At 43.3% G+C, this 16,703-nt stretch overlaps 1 protein-coding gene across 1 annotated transcript in view; it reads left to right on the forward strand.

Moving 5' to 3' along the window:
* LOC147706713 (solute carrier family 22 member 7-like) overlaps positions 1–16,703 on the forward strand; it is a 302,246-nt gene that overhangs the window by 126,017 nt on the left and 159,526 nt on the right. Inside the window, exons 3-4 of the mRNA XM_086925117.1 lie at positions 12,020–12,174; positions 15,847–16,015. Of these exons, the coding sequence (XP_086781243.1) occupies positions 12,020–12,174; positions 15,847–16,015 (324 nt within the window). The remainder of the gene's footprint in view (positions 1–12,019; positions 12,175–15,846; positions 16,016–16,703) is intronic.

Here is a 16,703-nt window from a genome sequence, read left to right on the forward strand (position 1 = left end):
CAAGTGGATAAGACCTGGTGGATCCCGTTTCGGAGTATTGGCCCCCTACTTTTGGAATGCACTCCCTTCCAACATTTAAACACCTGGCCTACGAATGATTGATCTTATGAGCAGCTGATCACCTCTCTTCTATAAGCGCCAAGAAACTGTATGGTGTACGTGCTTTCACAAAATATTTTAACATAACATAACATAACATCAATAACTACCAACATGTTTCTGCTATCCGGCAGACTCACAAAATTCAGCACTGGCTCGGTGCCAAGGCCGTGGAGTAATTCCATCCGTGATGATAGGTGCTGATAGGCTTGGAGGTCGGTAGCCTGACACAGCGGACAAGATTGCTCTGTGAGATCAACGAGTTCATCCAGCCTGTGACCCAGTGCTTACGTATGAGCCTGGTCTTTGTTTTTTCAGAATTCCTTGCTGGGCTGCATGGACCAGGTCAACAACGCAGAGTGTCAAATGTCCGGGTATGACCAGCCGGGGCCCTCTCAGTAGACAGCCTTCAGGAGTGGCAGCTAGCTCATGCAGTACGTGGTAGAGTGAGAGTAGTATGTGGCTTTCCTCAGTAGTTCGATGGAACAACAATTGTGTCATTTCTTTCCAGTTCCCCGTGTTTATTGCAGAGAAATCGAGCTGAAAACCCTCATCCAGTTTAGTGGCTTCCGCAATGTTCTTTAGCAAGATAGGTAAAGGTTGTGACCTTTCAACCAATAATCTTATGTACTCCACTACTTTCTTCACTTCAACACTATTTGGATTTTGCAGGCCATGCATGTCGAGAGAGATAATCTGCCGCATTCTTAGTCCTGGGCCAGTATTTCACAGAAAACCCGTGCCCCTGCAATTAAAGAAGCCACTTCTCAATTTACAGAGGTGGCATTGAGGAGGATCCTGTTAAGAGAGAAAGAAGTGTTTGTGGTCAGTGTGCACCACTACCAGCTGCCCATAGAGATATATGTGGAAATGTCTGCAGCCCAAATGGATTGCCATGGTCTCCCTCTCACTGTCTGGGTAAGGTTGCTCCATGTCCGTTAACTTGCATAAGCTATAGGAACACTGTTGGACATGGCCCTTTTTAGGGGATATCCCCAAACTTGTTTTGTTTCTCTTGGGTTTGGTGAATCTTTTTTCATGGCCTTACTGCTCTGGGCGCTTTCCCACTGTACTGCAGTGTGAAAGCGCATGCACCCTTCCTACACATGCTAGAACTGGGTGCCTACTTGATTGGTTTAGGTCTTATACTTGTGAGTGTCCTGTAAAAAGGTACGCCACATATCCGGGGCAGGTACTGGACTGGCTAATAGTGGGGCACTGCACTGATTGTGCCACCCACTTGAATAGCCTTTCAAACATGATCAAGTCTGCCATTGCAGTGCGGTAGGTGCACACTTGCGCTTCTGCTCAGGTTGGCATTTCTAATTAATTAGCCAACACTGAATGGGCCTTCCACTACCACTAGAGCACCCCTGGGGTAATCCTTAAGGGGCAGAGCAAGTGGTAGGCGAAAGGCAGGGCAGGTACACATGAGTGTTCCATGTCCAGGTAATGAAGAAATCTCATGTAGGTTTTCCCTACCTAGGAGGTCGGCTTTTCCCTTGGGAAAACACCAGGGGCCTCATTTATGAGGCTGTGCGTCACTTTTTACGCCGCCAGTGCGTCACTTTTTGTGATGCACCAGCAGCATAAAAATGTGCCTTGTTGCACCATATTTACAAAGTGGCGCATCTAGGTAGATGTGTCACTTTGTAGACCCCTGCGCCACATTATACCTACGCCAGTTATAATGTATGCAGGGGGGGGGGGGCGTTCTGACACAAGAAAGGGTCATAGAATTGACGCAGTGAAATCTATAAGATTTTACTGTGCCACTTCTAGGACACAATCGCGTCAATTTCTTACGCCTGCCTCACAGCAGGCTTAAGACTGACGCAGGCCCTTTCACATGGGGCTTGCTCCATGTGAAAGGACACATTGCTGGAGTTGCGTTACTTTTGTGACATACTCCAGCGATGCGTCACTTTTGCACCATACTGATACGTCAGAAATACTGATGTATCTGTAGCTCCTTATGCCATGATGCGTCGTACTATAAATATGATGCATCATTGGTGTCGCAAGGAGGGCGCAGTGAAAAGTGACGCATTGCTGTTTTCACGCAGCGATGCGTCACTTTTCATAAATGAGGCCCCAGGGTTTGCTGAATCTCTTTTAGTGGCCTTAGGGATCTGGGCACTTTCTCGCTGTAACTGCAGTTTGAACGTAAGCTCACCCTTCCTATACATGTTAGGAAGTGGTGCTTTCCTGACATTTTAAACATGCCAGAATCTGGACATTGCATGCCTATTTTTGTGCATGTGCACTTATTATATTTTTAAACAAGTCTCCTGCCTGCCATTGCAGACCTATGCCCAGGATGACCTTTCTAATCCTCTGGCCACTCCTGAGGGGACCTTGCACTATCACTAGAGCACCCCTAGGGTAAGTCTTAAGGGGTGAAGCAGGTGGTAGGTGAAAGGCAGGGCAGGTACACATGTGTGTTCCCAGCCCAGGTATAGAAGAATATGAGGTTTGTTCTTCCCATATGTTAACATGGGGGAATGCCTGAGATGACTTTAAGCTGCAGTGGTGGCTTACAGTGGAGCAACCTTATGATGTATCTTATCTTTTGATTTACAATGACAAACCCTGTCCTGTAGTAAAGGTGGATTTTTCATTAAAAGCTTAGAAATGCCAGTTCTAGAAAGTGGGCATTTCTCTGCTCTAAAAATCTTTGTGCACCTTTTATCTCAACTCCATTGCACACTGGAGGCTAGGGGAACATATCTGTGCATTCTCTAGTGACAGCCGTAAACATTGGGCATGCAACTGGAATTTATTTATTTATTTTTTGGCTTATATAGCACAGGAATTCGACCCCCGAAAGGGTATCCCCGCGCTTGTGTTCTTACTAAGCCATAAATAAATAGGAGACGTTCGAGTCAGGATCAATTCAGAGATTATATTGTCAGAAACAGATGAGTCTTTAGAGATTTCCTAAAGGCTCCAAGATTGGAATTTTGCCTGAGAGAAAGGGGTAAAGTATTCCAGATAGTGGGGCCCCTAAAGGAGAGAGCTCGACCGCCCTGTCTTTCCCTTTTGATCCGCGGCACCTGAAGCAGTGATTGATTCTTGGATCGTAGAGAGCGACATGGCTCATAAGGTTTGAATTTTTCTGACAGATATTTTGGACCAATGCCAAACAGGCATTTATGGATGACGGAGCATACTTTGAACCTAACCCGCTGGCGGATGGGCAGCCAGTGGAGTTTGTTCAAGAGAGGGTGGGAAGGGGATCTGGCTGGAACATTCAGGATCAGTCTGGCTGCCGTATTCTGGGCTACCTGTAACCTGTTGAGTTGCTCTTCATTGGCAGAAAGGAGCAACCCATTACAGTAATCTAGTCTGATGATTACAAGCACCTGGACCAGGGGTTTTCTATAACTGTCCCCTAGATACGGGAATACCCGCCTCAGGAGCCCAATGACCCTAAGACAGATTCCTGCTACCTGGCTTACATGATCTTTTAGTAGCAGGGACTGATCTAGCCTACCTGTTTGGGATGTGGAACAGGTCCTAGATCAGAAGGCCACCACTCAGGAGACCAAAGGAGCGGGCTTCTCGGAAGAGCATGACCTCCGTCATGGAGTTGAATGGAATGACAGACCTCTGCCATTTGAGGAACTGGCTGGATAAAATGGAGTGAGAGGTTTTGACACTTGGCCTCTGAGGAGCCAGGTCATGGCCCCACTAAACATGAAGATATACATTCCACAGCCCTATGGCAGGCAGGACTGAAATGTAGGGGAGACATCAGTGGTTCATAGGGACACCCTCTGAACCAGCCTAACTTCAAAGGCATACGATAGTATTAACTACTGGTGCCATACTTCAGCAGGTTAGATATACCCATGTGGGGATGCAGGACCAGACATCCTGGACTGCGAGGTGCACCTGGCCAGTTGAATCTGCTGTACACAAGGAGGACTTCTGCCATTGGAAAGGCCTGTGCACCCTTCCTGAAGAGTGGATGGCCTAGGCTGATTCTTCTGAGAAGCTCCCCGCTTCATCCCCCAATTATTGATTGTTCCTTTTGTGTCCTCCGTGCGGCAGATTGACTGCTCTCTCCTCTCTCAGCCCGACAACTTTGTGTTGCCAGAACTTTATTGTCTGGATTGGGCCTGGGTGGTGAAAGTACTTGTCTTGATGGAGGAAAGCTTCAGAGAGAGATGGGAAGCGGGTCAAGAGGCTGCATGACTCTCTCCTTGTGCTTCGCAGAACTGGGCTGGTGCCGGAAATCACATGTGAAACCCTTTGATTGAAGTACTATCTCTTTCAGCGTGATTCTTCTTTGCATACCTTGGTTGAACTTCCCGAGTGGTGACCAAAATCCCCATTTGCTAACTGCCACCTAATGAGCCCTGCTACCTACCCCCACCTTCTTCCCTGGGACCCTGAGTAAGTGTTTCTCCGGCTGCAATCAACTTAGTACCAGGTGGAGAATATTTATCTTCCACCCATGGGCTTAGGGTAGTCGGGGTTCGCCAAAAGGTAGAGGAGGGCTTGGACCACAGGGTTTGCATGCGAATTATCAACTGACTTGCTGGATGTCAGTTGTACTGCATTCCAGTGCTCTGTGCCTGTGTGTGCACTTCATACAGACCTGCTTGATATCCGTGGCACAGCGTATTGGTGCTGAGTGAGTGTGTGGGAGTGACTGCATGAGGACTGCCTCTAATTAATTACACTACTCAGGAGTGTTGCTTTACACTTTGATTCCTTGCTTGAAGAATACTACATTTGTGATTGTTTTTTACCCATGCGGCCTTTGCCCACGGTGCTGTTGTAATTAACTGTGTGTACACATTTCTGATATCGATGTGATCTGGTGTGCACCCTATAACTGTGTGGTATGGAATTGTATCAATCGCCAGGATGGGCCTTGTTCTGACAACGTTGTGCACTGCAAAACGGTGCTGGAGGGTAAAGTAGGCTCTTTCACAATTGTGCATACTACTGATGTAATTTTAACACAGTTGGGCATAGTACTGCTAGTAACATAAACAAATGTGATTTATTCCCAGAAATACATGATGTTTATGTTTTGTTAATTAATGTGTGTGTTGATTACAAACTTTATTTACATATGTCATGTGTGAAGTCTCTTTTGTGATGCTCAGTGTATTTATTCTCAAAACATTGTCTATGTGATAAGCCTGACTGCTCAGTGCCAAGGTACCCAGTTAGTGTAATCACCCACCCCTGATGGGAGTGGTAGGTTCTCCCTGGCTAGGGCACCGCAACAGCCAATCAGAAAGTGCCCATTCCAACATGTCCACTCACAATTTTGCTGTTTCTGCAACAAGACAGCCCCAAGGCCAGATAGTTTAGATTCTTTCCAAGACCTAAAATAGGCCAATGTAGTGTTTCCTGAGAGGGCCCTCTTGATAACCTGGAGCACATCCTCTTGGTGATGGGCCCCACGCCCATACTGCAATTCTTTGAGCGGGCTAGTGAGGGCAGTTAGATTTTAAATGAAACACCTGCAAAATGTTACCATCGTCAGAAAGCTATTCATTCCACTGACATTGGTGGGAGCCTGGGCCAACTGGATGTCTAGTGGCGAGAACCTTTTTATTGAAAAACGGTAACCATAGGCCCTGATTTCTATTTGGAGGAATGCACAATCCTTACACTTGAGAGTGAGCCCATTTTCCAGCAGCCAGTAAAAAGTCATCATGAGCCTATCTACATGTTTTTTGTGAGTGGGAGCATGAAACATGATATCATAGCTGATGTTGATGACTCCCGAAAGTCCCACCACACACACCGAATTGCCATCCTGGAACACTTCCACAATGCTAGATATCCCAATGCTGAGGCTCTTGTACCTTCTGAGACCTATCTATGTAGAAAATGTGGTGATTGCTCTGGATTCAGGCACCAACATAAGTTGATCATAACCAGCCAATAGGTCCATTGTCAAGAACCATTTTGATCCCATTACCTATGCCACGATATAATTCACTGTGGTGCAAAATTGTCTTTCAAGCCTGACTGCCATGTTGGGTAGGATTATATCTACGCAAATTCTCTCGTCACCGGGTTGCTTGGGTTACCTAGCCACTACTATAGGGACACACACAGTGTGGGCCTCGCCACTTTCTCAATGATATCTGCCTGTTCAAGTTTCAGTAGTTCTTCCACTTTGGGTCGTAGGGGAAAGAACACCCGCCAATGACGCAGGGCAACGGGTTGGATTGGCTCATAATTGTGAAGGTCTAATAATTGATCCTTGAAGGATCCAATGCTATCAAACAGAGGTTCAAACTTAGCCAGTCATGCTTCTACATTGGTGGAGTGCACACTGTATGCAAATGATACTTGCAGGTGGTATTCTGCGGTCTGGCATATGAGTAACATCCCAGTGCTTCATGACTCTCAGATGGGAGCTTCATCCGATGGTGAAGATGGGCAGAGATGAAGCACAGTGCAGGTGAGCCCCACAAGTGCCAGGAAGCCAGTCAGGCGTGGCCACAGCTAACCCTGGGCAATGAACTCCACTCCAAGATTTGTTAACTACGCATTCCATTAAAAACACGGAATTCAGGCAAAAACTCTGTTCTTCCACGTAGCGGAGTCAGCTACTAAACTGCACCCTCAAATGCTTTGATACAGCAACTTCACATGCTAGAAAGCTCACAAAAGTGAACTTTAAAAATGAAAAATATCAGGCAATGAGAGAGGTGATGATTTTGGGGTCCACCTAACCTAGGGGGAGGACCAAGCAGATTCCTTGAACACAAAAAGCAAATTATGCTGAACAATTCAGTGCTGGTCCCATCCTCTTAGGACCACCCCAAGCACAGCTATGGGCAAAAATACAATCCCAATCAAAGGCCCTGCAAAGCATTATGGGATGAGATTAGCAGTGGGCAGTGAATATTATAGTATCCAAAATAATTCTGTAAAGAGCTGCAGTTCAACTAGTCGTTACCAAGTGTCCCTCACGAGTCAAATGCCAAAGCATTGAAATTATTACATCAAGCTGCAGTTCAACTAGTCGTACCCATCCCTCCCCACTACTCAAACTGCCTAATGGGGGACAGACACAGGAAGCTACATTTTTCCCAAAAGATAGTTTGGTTCTGTTCAAGTGGAGGGGATTTCGGCCCTTTCCTATCCCAAAGAAGTCTCAGCGTAGTGTGCTTTCAAAGCCACAAGTACTGCCTATTTATACTGTGAAAGACCCTACTAAATTAATGTTGTGGACCCAATTAAAGACCACCTTCAAACAATACTTTTTTGAGCAAGACACAGTCATAATTCCTTCTTTTTTATGTATGTTTCGAAAACGCACCAATAACTCTTTCTCCTTTGATCCACATATCTCAAGACGATCTTGAATTCATGCCTTTGTTCCAAACAGACTGTAAGCCTCCCTCTCTGGTGATAATTTCCTACACCTTTGACTCCCTTCCTGCTTCCTTATCTGTTTCGCACCAAGGAGCCTTCTTTCCACTCATGAGGTCATCGTATAAGACACCTGAAGAGGGGAGAAAAGCACTCCATCCAAGAAAACATTCACATTGAAAGTTAGACTTTGCAAGACCCCAATGCTCAAGTGATCAAATTAAAGACTTCAATATAAGTTATAACTAAATAAATGCTGATACATCAACAGGCAGGTTATAAAAGTATATGTATGTCTAATGTATTCATATTCCAATATATAGCAAAAAACAAAACATCTTCTTATAAATAGATAAATTATAACTCGTTATTACTGGAAACCAATCATTAGCAAACACTTACGTGCATACATTTTGTGATTACAAAGCACATGCACTTCCTATGTGGCTTTAAATACACCTTTCTCTTAATACATAAGGTCATGAAATACATATGTGGTTTATCAATAATAATGAGTCTAGACAATTGTATGCTGCTCCACTTCTTTTACACTCTGGTGCAAACAGGACAGAAAAACAATTACAACAATTTCAACATAGTGTGCACTTGCAAATTGATTATCTGGACTATTCGGGCAATGCTCAATTTAATCTTCACCTCCATTACTCTTAAAAAAAATGAATTCCTCATTTTAAGTTTACGGTCGAAACGTGTTGTCCTATCTTCCTGTAAAGGATATCAACAAGAGAAAAGATTGATGAAAAAAGTATAATTTCGCTAAAATGTTTCCCGCTCGACATACTTATTAGGAAACAGCATCGAGACATGCAGTATGTCTATTTCCACAAGACTAATCAACAACAGAAGAGTGAAACAACTGAAAAATAGGAAACCTCGCAAAAGTCATGTGAGGGACAGACAAAAACGGAGAGAGAGAGGGTGGTGAAGCAAACACACAGAATGGTAGTTAGAAAGAACCCTCACTCACCAACCTAGTGGTGACATGCTTCATCATTGGGTTCCCACTGGAAGGACCTAGCGTCCCCCCAGTGTGCTACAACGCCTGATTACAGCGGAGCTGGTTCTTGTGTGTGTTGGAGTGATAAGTATAACCCAATTGTGCTAGGTGAGTGCAAAAAAGGGGGGGAAAAAGAATAAAAAATGCTAGGTTGTGACTGTCAACTATTTTATTAATAGTCCAACCAGCACTAGTTAAAAACAAGTGATGAGTGGAATCATAGGTAAAGTCTCATTAAAGGGTGAGCCCTAGTCCTCAATAGATTTTAAACAAATTTGGTCAACATGTTTCTGCTAAGAGAACCCGAGTCGCTCAGCATTCTTCAGGACCAGTGGTGTGATCCCCCGGCGGTCGGCACGCGCTAAGGTGGATGCGACCGTGAGGATATTAGTGTGAAAAAAAGGTTAAAATTATTACTTTTCTTATGTATACTCACGGCAAATGCCGTTTGAGGCACACTCAGCTAATTGCTGGGGCCAAATACCTGTAAAACAAAATTATGTTAGGCATATTAAAAACACTTAATTGATAATGTTTAAATCTTTCGTGGAGTACTTTATTATATCACTCCCTTCACCAAATTCCACAATTCCCAGTGATTTCCAATGAGGAACAGGTGTGAAAATTGAATATGCGAAGCACACTCTGCTATGTTATTAAAGCAGCGAATCACAGTGTCTGTCTCGAGTGCCTGCTAACATGTGGCAGGCAGGGTATTCAAGGTCCACCAAAATAGTTTATATGGTGAATGAAATGTGGTTCATTCTAATTCATTTGTCCCCAATAAATAAAAGATTTCTTTTACAATGAAGAGAAATAAAGAAAAATGCACTTGTATAAATCGAGCCAGTAGTCCACTCGATTACGCTTTTTTTTCAAACAAGGAAAGGGAAAAAGGCTTCTCAATGAACTCACAGGAGGCGTTTTTTTATCGCGTTGCATGGGCCGACATGGTAGGGGGTTATCTTCACGCCGCGTTCTCTGTATGCAATCAAAACATAATATTTTTTATGAAACAGAGACCAAGATATAAAGAGATTTCTGGTATCGCGGACTGGCGATAGAAACAAAGGACCCAAAACTAAGTAAAATGTAACTATCCACTTAGTAGTACGCAGGCGACTCCCCGTAGAATACCTAACCTTTCTCCACCGCGACCTGAATGACGATCGAATCTGGGCGCCGCGGTTAGAGGTAGTGTAGTTTCCGCGTCATGTGACCGCGGCATGTGACGCTGGGATAGTTGTGTCTACCGCTAATTCTTAAAGTGGCCATGTACTATTTCCAAAAAGATGCGCCCAACTTTATTGATAAAATGTACAAAACATTCAATGCTTTGTGTTTGATATTATCTCTATCGGCCAAAGTTAATTAAACAGAATATTTGTATTATTGTACTCTGATTATAGATGAAACTGAGTGCCGTAGTTGAAGATAGCGTCATTGACATCCATAAGAGTTTTTTTGATTTTACCACTATTAGTTGAAAACGGGAAAGGAATATTCTGATCTCGTCAAGATTGGTACGCCCAAATATGTTTGCAAAGGACAGCATAGTATTAAATAATATAGTGTTACCGGTATGCATCAAAAAACATTTTAGGTTAAACGGAATAGCATGGCATTGTACTTCCTTTGTTAGACTAGCAGGAGACTAGGCTGTTTGATAAAAATAGTGGTTAGAGTAAACCGGTGTCGTGGATAGTAGGGTTTTTTGGGGAACCAATGTTTGCAGAATATTTCAGTGACAGTATGTGAACAGACAGAAGAGCATGAACTATTATTAACCCCTATTATCGGGTGAGCACAATCTCAATATATTGTCAAACAGTCAGAAGTGGGCAAATATACAATAGCCCATTTTCATAATGTTCTACTAGGCAGAAAAAGAAATGTTGTAAATGTTCTATGGCAGTGTATGTATAAGAAGATAGTTTGCTTCTAGCAGAATGATAGTTTGGAAATTTTAGCGTTTCAATACAGAGCCCCACGGGATTTCCTCGTTCAGTCCTATGCGATGACTTGACTTAATCAGGCGTTGTAGCACACTGGGGGGACGCTGGGTCCTTCCAGTGGGAACCCAATGATGAAGCATGTCACCACTAGGTTGGTGAGTGAGGGTTCTTTCTAACTACCATTCTGTGTGTTTGCTTCACCACCCTCTCTCTCTCCGTTTTTGTCTGTCCCTCACATGACTTTTGCGAGGTTTCCTATTTTTCAGTTGTTTCACTCTTCTGTTGTTGATCAATATTACGACTAGGGGTAAGAGAGTGAATACTTATGCCCTTACTCTCTTGTTGTTTGATTGTATTTCCACAAGACATCATACATCCAACAGCAAGGCTTGCAATATCATAAAAATGAATTCATTATTTAAAGTGGCTTGTTTGAGCATTGTTTTTTAAAAACACTTTGACAATGGGAGAGTGAATTGAAGAGCGCATTTCTTACCAGTATGGCATGTCACGATTACCTTAGTGGATAGTTACACCTTGTTCTGTGCCAGGAGTTCAGCAGGGGTGGGTGGGGTGAAGCAGGGGGAGGGGTGCCTTGAGCTCTAAAGTACCAGAGAGAAGTTTGTTCTTAGAAACGGTTGTTTTTCACCAGGATAGGGACTTCAACATTTGCAGTCTGGAAGCAAGAGTCTCAAACTGGATAAAACTACTGTTGGACAACACTGCTGGGCTCTAATTCTGGCCTCAGTGCTGCTGGTACTCAATGCTCATGTCTCATAGGTACTAGGCAGGCAGAAACACTCTGGGGGTGGGGGGGGTTAGTGCACATTTACTGCTAGGCCCTCCACTGTCCTCTGGCAGAGCGGGATCAGGCTGTGGTGTCTTCCTGGGGCTGATGATGTTGGCCGGACTGGAAGCACATTGTAAAACTCTCCTGCCTTGATGTCAGTGAGCGCGACCTTCTCCATAGGGGTATGTGGACACGGTGAACGTGGAAAAACAGTTGCCTCTGGAGGCCAATCACACACTGCATGGTCACAGTGGTGCCAGAAAACAATAAATAAAGTGCTGTCCCCAGATCTATGTGAGGGCTCTGTCTGATTGTTATTGGTTATCATGACAAGTTGTTACAAGTTGTTGATAGAGACCACTCACATAGCTCGGCTGATTGGAGGTGAGTCCCAGGCCCCTGTGCTGCCTAACTGGAGAGTTTATGATGTGTGAAGTGATTAATAATAATAAAAGTAAAGGAGACAGTGAGATGCCAGTGTATTGTGAAACAGAGCACTCTCTCTAAGCAGTGCAGCACACTCCCTGCCAGCGCACTCACTGCTTAAAGTAAGGTCTTTCAACAGCGTGTCTTGTGGGATGGTTCCTGGTTGATAAGGACAACAGTACTAAAATGTGTGTGTCTAACCCCTGATGAGTGGTATTTGGCAGGGCTGCATCCTCCCTACAAAAAGTTGGAAAACTGCTTATATATAGGGATTGTTCATTGTAGGACTTTCTCTGATCTTAGAGGTCGCCTGTGTAGTATCAAGTACTCATCAGAGTCAGAGGGTAAGCTGTGTTTTCATGTGTTTTCACTCAGGTACGGCCGGCGCACGACTCTCCTGGTGTGCTCTGTGCTCACACTGGTGTTTGCGATGGTCGCCGCAGCATCTGTCAATTATCCCATGTTCGCCGTCTTCCGGGCTCTTTCTGGGATGTCGATTTCTGCAGTTCCCATCGTCTCAACGGCAATGTGTAAGTAAGGCTTTGACTGGCAAGAGAGTCTTTTCATCATGTACATGTAATTGCATTACTCAGACTCAGCCCACCTTGACCCAAGGTTGTAAATCAAAATATCAAGTAGAAAATATCGTGGGGCCAAATGTTTTAGATCTAAATATCAAAGACCAATATATCAAAAAGGTAAGTGCACATACTTAAGTATAGATTCACCATGGGCAACTCCATTTCTACATTCCTGGCAGATATGTATATATCATGAAGTTACACACGTGGGAGTAAGTAAAGTCAACCTATACTTACATGAACATAGTTAAGATGAGTCCACCCACCTTGATATAACCACCCGCTGCCCATTCCCATGGTTTTCTAGCTTAAATGTATTCTATGCTCTCAAAAGTATCAGTGGCCAACAGCAGGGCTGCAACAACTGAACAACAAATTTAAAGTCAGAACTAAAGATAAGTAATTTGATCATTCAAGAGCAAACAGAGAAACAAATCTTCAACAGGTGGTCAAAAACCTAGGAAGAAGGGTTGATTCTACCCTTAATTTCCAGGCCAAAACTAAAAAAGTAGCAGGGACCTGTTTTGGTTTCCTGCGAGGGCTCAAACCACTGCTGGGCTTCTTTGACCCCACAGTTCGCCAAGTCACCATCCTGGCCTCTATTCTATCTAGGCTGGACTATGCCAGTTCACTTTACCTGGGGGCCAATGAGGCTGAAATCCTACATCTGCAAAGTGCTCAAAATGCGTCTGCCAGAACCCTACTTGGCCTACCAAGAACCTGCCCCATGACCAATGCCATCCACAGACTTCATTGGCTGCTGGTGGCGAAACGCATTGAGTTTAAGTCTCTCTGCTTTGCCCACAAAATCATGAAATTCTATTCCCCCGTTATTCTGGCAATACTGCTCTCACCCTACACACTTGTTTGCCAACTACAATCCTCGGGCCAGCATCTGCCTGTTGTTCTTTGGGTGAGGAAAGAGTGAGCAGGAGGACGCTCCATTTGCGTCCTGACTGCAAAACTCTGGAACTCTCTCCCAATTCTTATTCGTAGCATCAACAACCACACCTAATTTCGTAAAGCTATCAAAACTCATTTCTTCCCTATGCTAGGCCCTGCTCTTCTCTTTCAGTCTCCTCCTAATAATCTGCTACTCTCAGCACAGGGACGCCCCTTTGCTGGGGCAGCTGTGCGCTCTACAAAACTTATAACATAATAGCAGCACCAGAAGGACAAGATAATAACTGAAACCATGAGATAGATGTGATTGAAGAGGGCTCCTACCTATAACACATCAAGAACGGTGCAAACATCATTGTCGCTTTAACGGCAGGAAACTGCTGCTAAAGCGACGATAGGGGGCTTGTTAATATGTCCTAGAGAATTCCAATAGAAGCCCGGGTTCTGGTGTCAAGGACATCAAACCTGGGCTTCTATTGGAATTCTCTATGGCATATTATCAAGCTCCTTATTGCCACTTTAGCGGCAGTTTCCTGCTGGGAAAGCAGCGATAATGTTTCCGCCGGTCTTCATAATATGGTCCATTTAATTATAGATGAGTGTGAGTGAACTGTCATATATAGAATACTAAGTACCCAGAAGTAAAAAAAAGAGAGGGGAGAGGACCAACTCCCAAATTCATTTTTCAAAACTATGAAGCCTACCCTTCCAATAGGTTAACATTAGGGATTTCTTTTTACATCTAATGAGCTGTAATTCCCAATTTGAAGGAGGAGCTGTAATTCCCAATTTGAAGGAGGTACAGATATCTTGTTTAGTACCATTGGATTTGTAATGATAAATCTACTTAACTAATAAACTTTAATTTATCAATGTAATTCTAAAAATGCCACTTTTATGAATATAAAGGCAAAACAACAATAGGTGGCTCCAAGATCTAAACATGTTTTAACTTTTTGTAAAGCTCATTTTACTTAATAAACCTGACCTGTGATTCTTTTTTAAACATGACTACATCACTTTTCAAGCTTCAATATAATTTCAAAGAAGAGAGTGATATCAACAATCAATTTTGAGATGCTCAAATTCATAAAAACATTGTGCTCAATCTAAAGATAACATACAAATATGAATGTATAATTAGAGTGACAAGGAAAAACATGTGATATTCAATTTTCAACCAGTGATAAGATTAGAGAGCCAGAGCGTGGCATTAACAACAGACACTCTTGGTACACAGTATGTGGGTCCAGACTCATTTAATATGGACTTGAAGAGCATATTTTTGTCAAGAACTTAATTATAGTCCTCCATATTGATGTGTGTTGGGCACTGATACCCCATTATTCAAGGGTTCTCCTCAGGACAAGGGCTGGGTGATTTCTATAACAACCAAAAAGAATTTGTATTTGACTCAGACAGTTTTTGAAAAGAAAGCGTCAATTTTCATGCAAATGAAATCGAGAGTTTCTGAAGGCGAGACTTTATTCAATGCAGATTTATTCACACAGCGGTGCGTCAACAGCTTTGTAGCAATTCAATCCTCTTTTTATGCTGAAGTAGGAAGGAGTCCTTTCAGATAGACATGCTGTCTGCAAGTATCGGCAACATTTGAATAAACCTGCAAAAAAGGAATTATTTTCTTCAAGTCCATATTAAATGAGTCTGGACCCCCCATACGTTGTTCAACACTGAATATCACATGTTTTTCCTTGTCACTCTTATTATTCTTTAATATTTGTATGTTAACTTTAGATTGAGCACAATGTTTTAAAGAATTTTGGCATCTCAGAAGGGATAATTGGTATCACTCTCTTTTTTTTTAAATGGTAATGAAGCTTAAAAGGTGATGTAGCCATGTGTAAAAAAGAATCAAAGGTCATGTTTATTGAGTAAAATGATCTGTACAAAAAAGTCACCTGTGATGGCTGTGGTTCCTAATGGGTCACAAAGTGTTAACTACCTCATTAATATTCATGAGATAATTCGATTTGTGACCTATTTGGGAATGCTAAATTACATTTAACACTTCAATATGTTAGGAATTGCAATTTCCAAATTGCGACTTAGGAAGAATCGCGGAAGAATCGCAATTTGGAGATCACAATGCCTAATGTTAGTACATTCGGCCCCTGGTTCTTTTGTGGGAACCCGAGATAGGCTAAAATTCATGACCAGGGCTCATTTGTCAATGTAGCTTGTGGTAAACCAAGTTCCTTGGGCCAGATGGTTGTAGCATGATAGTTCTAGTCACTGCATGTTAGGATCTCTGTTTTGGGTGAGTTAAGTTTAAGGTGAATGTTCAGCCGCCATTGGTTGACTACTTGGAGGCAGTGGTGTTGTCCTACGGTGTCTAGCTCATACAGGATTTTCAGATTTGAGTTGACCTGAGGTGAAGGGTGGACCTCAAAGCAGATCCATCGCCTCTTCAAGACTAAAATACCCTTTGTAAAAGAATGATATTTAAGCTGTTACTGGAGTTTGCATTGTGTTGTGTGCTGTGTGACATAATAGGTTAGTAGATTATGGTCTAAACGAAGTACAAAAGGACTAAAGTGGCAACAAAACAGATAAATGCTGGAAAATGACAATAAATTAATGCCCCTTTGGGATCAAAAGGTCTTGGGAATAGTATTATCCCTTGATACAGATGTGAGTTCTTATGAATGAAGATGATCAACAGCAAACCAGATCTAATCAGTTTGTCTTGTCTTGCAGCTGTGGAGTGGGTGGAGGTGATACACCGCTCCAAGTCCTGGTGTGTGTGCAGCCTTTTTTGGCCTATTGGAGTTATGCTCCTGTCCCTAGTGGCGTACCTGATCCGGGACTGGCGGTGGCTTCTCATTGCTGCCACGTCCCCTTACATTTTCATCATTATCAGCATATGGTGAGTGGAGTGGAATACTGATCTGTGTTTGGCAGTCTTCTTTTATTCTTTACTAGCAGCCCGTCCCGACGCTGTCCGAGTATGAATTGTTGCCGGCCAGTAGAATATTGTTTTGTAGGATTTCGTTTAGATAGCATTTCTTATCTGTGACAGGCCTGTGAAACGCTCCGATTCACAGTGCACTGCTGATGCACTTAAAAGTGCGCGTTCAGTAGTGTGTGAACTCGAGTTTACCTACTTTATTTTTCCTTGCAATATTATATAGCGCGAACATGGCATGAGCACAATTTACATTACAGAAGAACACATTCATTTGTGGTAGGCACGGGGAGACAAAGCGATTTGCCTGGAATCACAGGATGTTGAGCTGATGCTGAGATTCGAACGTAGCTCCCCAGCTCTAACGTTCGCAATTCAAGAACTTGTGGCGGGAGGTGTGTCTAAAAGTGTATGTCGGTGCTGGCCATCAATGAGAGAGACCTGTGCATTTTTCAAATGGGTGGTGAAAAAATATGAGTATGTTGCTGGAGATGTGGGCCGCCGTGCCACCAATATACTTACCGAGGAGGGTAAACACCCATTAGTCCGCAACTTTCTTACCGCATTCCATCACTCCGCATACTTTCATTACAAAAGTACCCTCACTCCGCAATGCCATTATAACGCATGGCATTACATTTTATATGCT

This window comes from Lissotriton vulgaris, chromosome 6 (genome assembly GCF_964263255.1).
Source record: "Lissotriton vulgaris chromosome 6, aLisVul1.2, whole genome shotgun sequence".
In the NCBI taxonomy this organism is placed as follows: Eukaryota; Metazoa; Chordata; class Amphibia; order Caudata; family Salamandridae; genus Lissotriton; species Lissotriton vulgaris.